The sequence below is a fragment of the Rhinolophus sinicus genome, linkage group LG02, assembly GCF_036562045.2.
Source record: "Rhinolophus sinicus isolate RSC01 linkage group LG02, ASM3656204v1, whole genome shotgun sequence".
NCBI classification, from domain to species: Eukaryota; Metazoa; Chordata; class Mammalia; order Chiroptera; family Rhinolophidae; genus Rhinolophus; species Rhinolophus sinicus.
In genome coordinates this window covers 85,448,528-85,461,183 of record NC_133752.1, presented here as the reverse complement: position 1 = coordinate 85,461,183, position 12,656 = coordinate 85,448,528, and the positions used below count along the sequence as shown (strand labels likewise).

The following is a 12,656-nucleotide window of genomic DNA, read 5'->3' as shown; positions in this document are numbered from 1 at the left end:
GTTTTGCCAACCGCATCCTGCAGGCCTCTGAACCCACTCCATCCTCCCACCTTAACATCTTCAAGAGCCTTTTCTGAGTCATAAAGCTATAAGACAGGTTCCCAATGACAGTGACAGTGAGTTTCCCCAAATGCAATTTCTCTATCTTGGCTCTGATACAAACCGGCCAGGAGAACTCTTGCCATTTCTGTTTTAGCCACTTTCTTCAGGGACTGGGGATTATCAGTTATATATATCATAGAAATGGTTAAAAGGAGAGTTGAAGTAGTTACCAAAAGGTACACATAATAAATCACAGACTAGAAGAGACCTTAAATCATTAATTCAGACCTTTTTACAGTGAGGGGCAAACTGTGCCCCCCGAGGTGTTAGAGCGCTGCCCTCAGACCCCAGTCTGATCTGAGCCAGGCCTCTCTTCCATCTTCCTGCGCCATCCCAACAGGGTGGTCCCCCCGCCCTGCTGCTCTGTCTCCTATTTTGAAATCCAAGGATGGGTTTATTTATTTATCTATTTACTTTTTCCATGAGGACAGAAGTCATCTAAACATCTCCATTTTCAGAGTTCAGAATGTCAATATTTCTTTGAGCTTCCTCTAACTTGTTTCCAAATAAGTTTTGAACTTTGTGGTTATTCTTGTTGATTTATTTATTTCACCCATTCCCATACCCCTCCCCTTTGGCCACCTTCTGTTTATTCTTTATATCGATGGCTCTGTTTCTGTTTTGTTCTGTTTATTCCTTTGTTGTTGTTGTTTTTTCAGCTTCCACATATAAGTGAGATCATATGATATTTGTTTTTCTCTGTCAGACTCATTTCACTTCGCATAATACCCTCGTGGTTCATCCATATTGTCACAAGTGACAAGATTTCATTCTTTTTTATTGCTGAATAATATTCTGTGAGGTATACACACACACACACACACATATATATATATCTCACGTGTTCTTTATTCATCTATCAATGGACACCTACGTTGCACCTGTATTGGCTATTGTAAATAATGCTCTCCTGAAGATAGGGGTGCATGTATCTTTTTGAATTAGTGTTTTTGTTTTATTTAGATAAATACCCAGAAGTGGAATTGCTGGGTCATAAGGTAGTTCTGTTTTTAATTTTTTGAGGAATCTCCATACTGTTTTCCACAGTGCCTGCACCAATTTGCAATCCCACCAACAGTGCAAAGCGTTCGCTTTTCTCCACATCCTCACCCACACTTGTTGTTTGTTGATTTATTTGTTATAACCATCCTGACAGGTGTGAGGTGATAGCTCATTGTGGTTTTAATTTGCATTTCTCTGATAATTAGTGACATTGAGCATCTTTTCATATGTCTGTTGGCCATTTGTATCTTGTCTTTCGAGAAATGTCTATTCAGGTCCTCTGCCCATTTTTTAATTAGATTGTTTGATATATTTTTTTTGGTGTTAAGTTTATATTTAAGTTAAATATATGAGTTTCTTATATATTTTGATATTAACCCCTTATTGAATGTATCATTTGTGACTATCTGCTCCCATTCATTAGGTTGTCTTTTCCTCTTGTTGATAGTTTCCTTGGCTGTGCAACAAAAGTTTTAGTTTGATGTAGCCCCATCAAACTGAAAATCCTCTTTTCTTTTATTGCCCTTGCTCGAGGAGCCATATCCAAAAAGATATTTCTAAAACCCATAATGTCAAAGAGTTTACTGCATATGTTTTCTTCTAGGAGTTTTATGGTTTCAAGTTTTACATTTAAGTCTTTAATTCATTTTGAGTTTATTTTTGTACATGGTGTAAGAAGGTGACCCGGTTTCATTTTTTGCATGTTGTCTGTCCAGTTTCCCTAACACCACTGGAAGAAACTGCCTTTACCCCATTGTATATTCCTGTCTCCTTTATTGTAGATTAATTGACCGTATAAGTGAGGAGGAAATCCAAGGATTTAAAAGTAGATGGAAAACATTGCTTGTTTCAGCTAGAGGAATTCAGAAATTTTTGTTAAACAAAAAAATATACTTAGCACTTTTAAAATTTTCCCGGAAATGCAGTATGATTCTTAGGAGTGTTAGCCAATGTTGCTCTGTTCCTTATGCAAAATACTACATTATTGAAATAACCAATTTGTCAGGGCCCTCTTGGGGATCATCTCATTTGACAAATGTGGTTTTGCTGACGATGAACATACTAAGAGTATGGAACCTTTGCCATTATGGTGAAAGAGTGTTACAGTGCCCATTTTTGGAGCTGTGGAGAAGATATATTATCCTTAGCGTGATTCCTCTTCCGCTGTCTACCCCCTCCCCCAAATACGCTCTGCTAGTTAAAAAGACATCATAGGCTTTTAAAGTGAGCTTCTTTATCTATAAAATCAAGATGATTTTATCAGTCCTACCTCATCCTGAGAATTATAAGGACTTTAAAATAAGACAAATCCTGTTAAAATAAAACACCAGTTTGTAAAGAGTTCTGTGTCTCTCTCCATGGCCACATATTTTATGCAGTATTTTATAGGATAGAATTTCTAGTTCAATAAAACAGTCCCTCAATTATTAGTCTGACATTTGGCATGTGAATGGGGTGGGATAGGTATCTGAAAACACTTACATAATTAATTTTAGCCACTAAAAACACCTCCTCCATGACCTTATTATTTTTATTTTTTAAGACCATACTTACAGGGAGACATTTTTTTCTCCTTTCCTTCTGCTGCGTTTGTTAATACATAATACAATGATCAAAAAGCTGAAGGCAGAGAGCTAGTCTTGAAGACAGACGGCTCCCCCGGGCATTCTTAAGTAAATGCCTGGTAGGGCGCCTCCATGAGGGAAGATTTCTTACACATGCAGTGGCCCAGAGGAACTTCCACTGGCCTTTCATGTGACCCACCAGCCCTTAATATTCAAACGAGTCCTTTAGAGAGGTCATATGCCTGAGGTAGTAAAACTTCTAACATATGTTAAATTTTGTACTCACTGCTGCTTCACAAATTAGAATAAAGCCTTGTAGCTTTGTTGCTGACACACTTTTGGGCTTTAGTTTTCTTTTGATATATTTTATCATTTTAAACAAAAATCTTCATCTCCATCCCCACCATGATCACTCCTGCCTTTGTCTCCCCAAAGTGCCAGAACCACTTCACTGCTCCTGAATGCACAGCCCACTTAAATCCAGATTTTGTGCTGGAATTGTAAGACAAGAATATACCATGTTTATCTATAACCATTCCCCCCTCCCCTTCTATAACTTTATTATCTTTGCTGTTTGGTAGCATCATATCATAAAGTGTCTTTATTTCAGCTTAAAGATGGGCATTCAAGCTAACATCTTTTCAGGTTCTGGCTAGGAAATCAGCAGCTCAAAAGTCATTCAGGTGACAGACTCCCATCTCCACTGGGTGGAGTATGCTCCAGTTCAGAATGTCATCCCAGGCAGGTAGTGTTCAGAATCTGCGGGTGCCATCAACTTCCATTGTCCGCTCTCCCAATGTGAGTGCAGGAGGAGAATCCGGAGCGACCACAGCCTCAGGCCCGCAGTGGGGGATTCTGGGAAGGCTTCACGATGCCACATGATGCCATTAGGAGGCTAGACATTAGCACGTCTTCCAGGGCAGTAGCTTTCGGGGGTATTCATACACGAACTGTCCACCGGAGCAGGCCTTAGTGGTTTGTCTTCACCTGAAATGTTGCCCACAGGAGCCAGGATTCCAAATACTCGGGTAACTTCTCTGTTCCCTAGACCCGGGCTGGTCAGTGTAGTCGCCCCCTGTCACTTCACTTTATGGCTCCTGAGCAGCACTTGAAATGTGGCTCATCCAAATCGAGATAGCTGTAAGTGTAAACTACACACCGGAGTTCAAAGGCTTAGTACAAAAAAATAAAATCCAATATTTCTCAGTAATTTTGATATTGATTACCTGTTGAAATGATAATACTTTGCATATATTTGGTGAAATAAAATACATCATTAAAATTAATTTCACCTGTTTCCTTTTATTTGCTTTAACATGGCTACTAGAAAGCTTAAAATAACATTATGTGGCTCAAATTATATTTTTATTGGACCTAGACCCCGCCCCTGTGATCTGAAGAAGACCCATTGTTCTACGGGATTCGTTTCCCGCTCTGTCTCTGGGCCTTCAGCTTCATCAGTGGGCTCTGGGTGCAGACATGTTCTGTGGAGGTGTCCCCATGTCCTTGGCCCTGAGGGAGCTGGTCAATGCCCAGTGTCTGTGTAACTTGAAGCTTAATAGAAGATAGACCTTTTCTAGGCCAAAATGTGTCCTTTCCGCAGTGTCATCCATTAGCGACACCCATCTCATTCTCAGTGGAGAAAAAGACATCTTTGCTCACAGGCAGTCCCTCTCAGAATCAGCTCATGGTGAGGCTGATTGAGCATAAAAATGTGGCGCTCAGCTGTTAACATCCTGCGTTGTCCCATTGGGTGGTGTTGCTTGTAAGATTTCAGAAGGCGCCAACTCACGTGAACTCCACTTGCTTTGTAGCCAGATGGGCACTTGGGTAGCAAATCACGTTTTAGGAGCAGCAGGCTCATTTTCCCAAATGCGGAGACTGTCCTGTCTGGTTTGTAATGAATGACTCAGCGCTGTGTGTAAATCCTGTCTTGGTAGTTTTGGATCGTAAATATATCGTGCCTAAGTTGAGAAGGTGTGAGGAGGACACGCTGCTAGAGAAATTGGAATCTGTGTGGCCTTCATGCACGTGCCCAGATGACTTGAGAAAAGATTGTTTGTGATAGTTTTTATAACTATCAGATTGTACTGTTCCAGATTTCTTACGTGTTTTGTTTAAAAAGTCCGGAGCTGCTGTGGCAGGCAATTCTGACCACAGGTGGCACACGTGTGAGCTTCAGGTTGGCCTGGACCCAGAGATCTGTGAATCCCAGACTTAGCATCACCAGGCTGCAGCATTAATGGCAGTTTGGGACTGTTGTTCTTTGTATGGTGTCCCATTTGGGAAATGCAGGACATCTGGGCCCAGTTTGGGATTTCCCAGTGTGGGCTATAGAATGGATCTGTGTGGCAGCCCTGCCTGCTGCCTGGTGAAGGTGGGATACAGGGGGCCTCTTATTAAGGCCAAGCAGTCAGGATTTCAGTGTCCACAAGCCTTCCAGGGACAGCGTTTGATCACAAAGATGCACATTGTAAAGCAGCTTTCATTAGAGTTGAAATTTATAAAAAAATAATTAAATAGTCCTTAGCATCAGCCACTGCTGGTTAACAAGCACTGCATTTAAAGTTAATTATGTTTCACTATGAACAGCAGGAAGGGACCATCAACATATTAAGCAACTCACATTTTTCCATCTGTCACTTTAAAACAGTCTTTTGATGATAGTTTTTTTCACTCCTTAGTGAAAACAAGATTGCTGAAATGTCTAAAAATTATGTAGCTTTCATACACTTGTGGGTTTTGCTCCCTAAACATATTTATTTATGGTCTAAGAATTAAACAGAAAGACCAGTTGAATATCCCACTAATTTTCTTTTCTGTCTTTTCTTTGTTACAGATTCTTATGACCCTAGCAGAGTGGAGAGGGTGTGATGAGCTGCCAGTGAAGTGTGGGCTAATTGAAGTATTTGCTAATTGAGTGTTCTCTGATTTTATCTGTCAGCCAGCTTGCCGGGGTATCAGCTGGAAACGGCCAGCTTTCGGTGCACTATGACATCCATTACCACTACCACCAGGAAACTCCTCATCCCTACAGAATAGCTTTGTGGAAATAAAGCAGCAGTTCATTGAAACCATCTGTTTTTATAGCATGAAGAGTTAATACCTGTATTTAGAAAAGAGTCACTTAGACTCTCCTGAATGATGGCGTTAGCCATCATGGTTCAGTTGACAATTTGGACATGGACAATACAGTGAATGATTTTGAAAGTACTGTGAATGTCATAAATTCCCCTTTGCATTTCCAGGGCCTGCTGTCCGTGCTCATGTTAAGGATCTTGGGACAGAGGCAGTTGCCTAGTGTTTCTGCACTTTGAGTTTAGGGAAATGTGAATGACTATATCTGATCGATTTCTAATCAATTTGGCCTTCTGCAGCTGGAAGTAACTTTACTTACAAGTAACTTGCTATCAGAGAATAAAAGCAATATCTTTTAAGTTCCGAAAAGATTAAAACTTGTACTATGATGTACTAAGAGTATTATTTATCTGGTAATGAAATGCTTTGATCGTTTGCAAACATACCATTGTCTGCTTTGCACTCAGTATTATCTATCTATTTTTATTTCCTGTATGGATGTTTAGAAATTCTTTATATGAAAAATAATTACTGGTTTAAAATAGACCATTTTAACAAAGTAACTATATTTCTTTTTACAAAAATGCTATTTTTCTATGATGTAAACAGTTGTTAGGCGGCAGATTTTTAAGGAAGTATTATTTTATTTAAGAGTCTGTATCCCTTTGTATGAGAGGGACCCAGATAGAGTTCACGTCTGCTTTAAAGCATCTCTCCCTTACCCATTCACACCTCTGCTCCTTCTATTTTATCTTAGAAAGAGATGTCAATGTAGGCATTTTACAGGGTTAATCAAACTGTCAGAAATAATTTTTTTACAAATGTAACTGTAAGGTTATTTGTGAAAATAACCCTGTCAAAACCAGCCAACGTCTTTATAGCAATTTTTACTGCCATATCCATAAGATTTACCAAAAAGTATAGTTTCATCTTTGTATATCTGTGGGGATCTGCCCTGAGATCATACTTTCCTCCCACCCCCACCCCCTGCCCCTTTAAGAAATATGTATTTTTATCTAGAATGATCCTTAATTGGTCTCTGCATATTTTTAAAAATGCTAGAGACATTATATATATGCCAGTACAAAAGCATTATGAGGCCTATGTATTCTACTGTGTTTACTATTGCATTAACCTGCACAAAGTTTATGCATTTTTTATGCATTTGTCCCTCCTTTCTAAGTAAGGTATTCTTATTAGCTAACATATTTCCTGAGTGGTTCTTGTCTCCTTCCACCATCCCTTCTTCCCTCCCTTTCTTTCCTTTCCTTCCTTCCCTATTTCTTTCATTATCTTCCTCTTTTTTTCTTTTTCTTTTCTTTGTTTAAAATTTTTTTGAGAAACCACCTTAGCTATTTTTAAACATTTCAAATTCCTAAAATGTGAACTGTTGGGTGGTCTACAATTTGGCCCCAAAACGACTCTGACCGGGCTTTTATGGCCTATTTTTATCTGTGCCATATGATTTTATTTCATAAGAACTTAATGTATTTGGACTGTAATAAACAACACAGAATCTAAGTAATTCTGAAAAATCTTTTCAGATACACTTATCTACAGTCTTGTTTCTTACCTATAACTCATAGTCACTTCTTTCCAGATTTTGGCTCATGAAAAGTTATAATAGGCGCTTGCTTTCACAACACAATGAAATGGGCCAAGTTTCTGTTAGGAATGGCTGAAACTGTTTTTCCCAGGAAAAATTTAGTGGGAAAGAGGTCAATTACTCTGTTATATAGTTGGTGAATCACTTAAGTCGTTTGGTAGAACTAAATGAGGGTGGTTACCTGGAGGCGTTGTGGGGGTCCTGCTTCCCTATTTAACTGCAAATGAAAGAAGGTGTACATGTGTATATATACATATGCAGATACATATATATACACATATAAGGTAGACACACATATATACATAGATATATTTTAACTCTTCTGACTTTCTTTGAAATTTTATTGATCCCATCTAAAGACTCTTTTCATCAAAAGAATCAAATTTTAGTTTATTCTTCAAGAGAAATAGAAAGATCCTAAAGGGAAAAACATATTGTATTATACCTTGTGTATATCACAAAACAAAATATGATAGTCTTCTATTTTGTTTTATTCTAAATTGTTGCATCATAGCTTTCTGAAATGATTCTGAATTTAGTTTAAATTATCAATATTTTAACCTTAATTTCTAGATTTCAGCCTGTATAGAAAGTGTTTGGGGGAGGGGGAACTTTGAAAATTGGACTTTTAAACTTGCATATTCTGAGGTAAATAACAGCCTCTAATCAAAATTAGCTTTCCCAGAGATTTTGAACTTAATACTAATTACTCTTTTGTTATTTCTATTTCCCATACATACAAAGCTCTTCGTTATTATTTTGTGGCTGGAAAAAACTTTTCATATTTTGTGGTTGTCATTGTTTTTCTCATGTGTATGACTTACTTTTGGTGTTTAATCATTTGGGACTTATAAAATTAAAAGTTCTAATTTTGACTATTTGGACCGAAAATTATATGAGCAATTATATATTAAATGTATTTGTATTTCTTAACTTGCAAAAGAAGGGGGAAATGTTGGTAATATAGCTCTAATGACCTCTTTGAAGAAAATTTCTGAATGATTGAAAACCAAATATCTTTATTATGATTTTAAGCCTTACATTTCTACAAACGACAGAAAACTCCTCCCTAAGATGCACAGCCCCTGACTGCATCTTCAGAATTTTTTTGTCTTGTTGTTTGTAACAATTTGGATTTCTTTCTGAAAAGTCCCTTAAAACTGTATCTACTCTCTGAGATCCCAGTGTCCATCCTAGAATTACAGGTTGAGGTTCTGAATCATGTGGAAATTCTAAGTGGAACTTTTCTGATTCCACTTGACGGTTAGTGAAGTGTTGTTGTTAATGGAAGTTCAAGTGCTTAAATGCCAATCACTCTGAATCTAGACTCTGACCACTTTTTGCAGCAGCAAAATGACTTACTCTGACAGCAGCTTGGTCTAGGGCTTCTGAGGAGAAGTGATGAGCTCATCTGCTGTTGACACAGCTCCTTCCCAGTTCTGAACATAAAGGACTGATTGAAGCTAAGATTAACCTGCCATTGCACGTGTGACGCCCCCAAAGGTTGTGTTTGTGCACTTGGACTGTTTTTGTTGTTATTTTGTTTACAACGGTGAAGTAACACACAATTAAATGTCAGGTTAGCATCTCTTAGAAAGTGACCAATGTAGCAGAATTCTCTGTCTAAATATGTGAGCTTAGAGGAACACTTCCAATTTTCTAAATTCTTGTAAGCAGTTACTTTATAGTGTTTGGGCCATTGTTCTGCCAGATCCATCTGTGCAGGGGGATGAAGCTTACGGGATAGAGTGAGGGATGGGAGTGTGCCTCTTCATCTGAAAAGCTATTATAGCAGGCCTGCGGGATTTTTGCATTTTCATTCTGTTTTGTTCTTCACTTCAGATTCTGTACATCTGTGTGGGGGAGGAGAGTTCTACTCAGGACAGGATTTAAGAGACACATTTCAAGTGACCTTTAAGAGTCAGCATGGTGGGAGGTCCTCCCCCCCCCGCCCCCCGAGTGTGGATTGGTGTACTCTGGGACCCACAAGGGAAGAAGGGGGAGATGATAAAATAACATTAAAAACAGAATGGTCCCAAACCTGCACGTTAAGGGGTGGTTAAGACTGTAATTCAGATTGAGGCCTCTTGGAACGGTCGGTGTAGCTGAGCAAGCTGCCCGTGGAAACAGTCCTTGGGTTCATCAGCAGTGTGGTGAGGCAGACAGAGTGCCTGCAGATTCCTGCTTTGACTTTTGAGAGCCCCTGTCACAGCCGTATTCACTACAGAGGACAGGGAGGTCCTTGTGCTGTGGCCTCTCACTGAAGCTTGAACCCAAAGGCAAGTCCTGCCGTTCCTCCCGATGCCTTGATTGGGGGTGCGGAGGAGTCTCCCTAGAAGATGAGCTCCTTCCCCGAGTGGAAGTCAGGCCCGCTGGGGCTAACAGCTGTGCCCGAGGGTCAGCAGTCTCTCTCCTGCTTCCCTTCACGCCGCCCCATGGCAGGGCCGAGATGTGCCTCTCACTGTCATGGAGCAAGAGGGAGGAAGACAAAGGCAAGTTCAGGTTGAGAAGTATATGGCAGGAAGTAGAAGCGAAAACCGTATGTCCTGGCCAGGGAGAAAAGCAGTAACCTACAGATTTTAAAATCAATGAGGTACTTACTTTCCACCTGAGGCAGCTGAAATGTGGTCCCTCACACTCAGGCCTGACAGGAAAGCTAAGGTCAAGCAACTCAAAACAACAACAACAACAACAACAAACACAAGAACTTTTAAAATCTGGTGAAGACAAAGCCCTGTAACCCCACAGAAACTTTCTGCTCGGCATTTCTCTGGGCACCATTAATAGTTAAGGCAGGCAGAGAGGGTCCCAGGAAAAGACAACTGGTAATGGCTGGTAGCCAGCTGTGGTCATCGCCCCCAGAACAGGCAGTACCAGAGACCTTAAGGTGATGAGAGGTGAAGGTGGGTGAAGTCAAATAACACCAGCAAAGCAAAGATGAATGTCGTCAAGGAGCTCTTGTATTTCTCTGCACAATGTAAAGACTCTTGCAATTTCAGGATGGCTGACCTGCTCAGTAACACACATGTTCCAAATAAAGATTTTGCATGAAAGTCTGTGTCAAATGTCTTTGGCTGTGGGTGCAAGAGCTGCCCTGTAAGCCTTAAGGCTTGTGCCCGGAGGGCAGCAGAGTCCACGGGATGCAGCTCAGATGGTGTCGGTAATACAGGGACTGGTGGCCCAAGGAATTCCAGCACCTTTGGTCTCCAGCAAGTGTTTCCTGAGCGTTAAAGCTCCTCTCTGCATCTCCCACAAAGCCCTGCTGACATGGAAAGAGGCCTGGGTCAATTTGGGGAGTAGGCTTGAGTTTGGGCTCCATCACTAACCACGTGGTCTTCCACATGTCTCTTCTCCAGCTTCTGTTTCCCCATCTCCTTCTCTTACTCCTTGAATATAAGAATCAAATACATAGAAAAGCCCCTGACACACTGGAAAGTGAACGTACACCTCTGTCTTTCAGGGAACAGGCAACTTGTAGGTTTTACTTCCAAGCCTTGGTGTTCATTTAAAGATTTATCTCTTGTTTCTAGTGTCACAGTTCTCTAAGCAGAGGCACATTCGGTAGTCGTCATGCTCTCAGTTTGTTTCTGGCGGTCCAATAAACATGTAAGCTGTGGTTCCTGAGTTTTAAAATGTTTGCTCCTTCTTTCCAACTTAAGCGCCTTCTCTTTCCCATTAGCTTTTGCAGACTGTTGTCCTTGTTCCTTCCTTGGTTCCACCTGTGTAGGTCTCAAAGCTCCAGAGTTCCAGGGCCCTCTCAGTAGTCTAGAATTTCAGATCATGTTGAGATGTGGGTTTTACAGTAACAGCTATGCCTGGTTGGTTGATAATTGAATCCACATATTAAAATATAACTGGAAAAGAAGTCCCTTGACCAAATTAACATTATAAGATGAAACATGCCACCTAGGAATTAGGGGATCCAGTCCTGGGCCTGTCTCTGCATTAATGAGCTGTGACCTTGGCCTCCTCCCCTGCTCTCTCTAGACACTGCATAAGTAGAGAAGAAAGATTGAAATAAACTAGCTGGTTTCTTCCAACTGTAAGATTCTATCTTTTTTGGCAAAATTGGAAGTCCATAGCATCTTTTGCCCTGCCAGAAGGGTCCAAGAGAAAAATGATTTGAAAACACTGGCTGTATGTGGCTGAGTACTGGGTTATCGCAAGGGTAGGGAGCCCTACCATTATTTCTTTCACCAGGGTGGTCCACTTCCCCATTCCAGTAATTTATCATGCTTCTCTCCCCCTCGTGATCGTTGTGGACCAGCCAAGAGACTGACAGTATTGAATTCTCCCAAACATATTTTCCTTAGGTTAGAGTAGGGCATGGGTGTTCGTGAGCCTGGCAGGCAGCCCAGGGCATTCATCGACACGGTCTATACTCACTGTTTTTCTCACAGTTTGGCTGCTTGGGGTCCTTTTAAACGCACTTAGGTTCGGAGATGTTTGGGTCTTGCCAGCTGAGCTTCTACCCCACACATAAATCTTCACCCAGGTGGTCAGCTTGTATTTCATAGGCTGGGAGTGCTGTCGGTCACCCCATTGCTCAGCATTTTGGAGACAACACCTCCATGGAAAACAGCGCCAGCCCTCCCAGGCCCAATGGGCCCCTGGTTTGGATTCAACTGGAGAACACAAATCTTTGAGCTATAGGAGATTTGTTCCGGATCACATAGAAGCTCCCTTTACAGTTTTGTTTGTTTGTTTGTTTGTTTGTTTCTTTTTCTCTTGGCTACCTCCCTCTGTCCTGTGCTTCCTGCTGTGTTAACTTGGGGGAGGGGTGTTACCTCCCCTCACCCCACTGGTGTATTTAGAAGGTTATAATAGCAGGGTCCGTTTGTGGAGAAATAAACTCAAATGTGCATTTACCTAGAATTTCTTTGGAGTATTTAAAACAAATGCTCAACACGATGGTGAAGTGACGATAAGGAAACTAATGTTGTTGGGTCCCTGCTATGTGCCAGGTGTGTGATATGCATCGATTAATCTAGTGAACACCATTTTACAAAAGACAAATAGGTATAGAAAAGATAACTAATTGCTTGCAGATGAAGCTGGCAACAGAGCAGGGATTCAAACTTATTTCTACACCCCCGAAGTCCATGCCGTTCATCTTAGCTTGCTGTACCCCAGAAGGACAAGAGAATGATACTCTGGCGAATCAGGAAAATCAAAGGTAACAGATTACAATACTAAATGTGTTTGTTAGGATTAGGTTCAGCTTCTTATGTCAGAAAATTGTAAACAATCATGGCTTAAATAAGACGAAAGAGATGAAAGCTTATTTCTCTCTCACTTCAAAG

The 12,656-nt window shown here is 40.6% G+C and overlaps 1 protein-coding gene across 3 annotated transcripts in view; it reads left to right on the top strand.

Annotated features, from left to right (window-relative positions):
- JCAD (junctional cadherin 5 associated) overlaps nt 1-10,969 on the top strand; it is an 85,003-nt gene extending 74,034 nt beyond the window's left edge. For all 3 annotated transcript variants that reach the window (XM_074324742.1, XM_019731529.2, XM_019731530.2), the window contains exon 5: nt 5,509-10,969. In XM_074324742.1, coding sequence (XP_074180843.1) covers nt 5,509-5,543 — 35 coding nt within the window. In that variant the 3' untranslated portion in view covers nt 5,544-10,969. The remainder of the gene's footprint in view (nt 1-5,508) is intronic.
- The last annotated feature ends 1,687 nt before the right edge of the window (nt 10,970-12,656 follow it).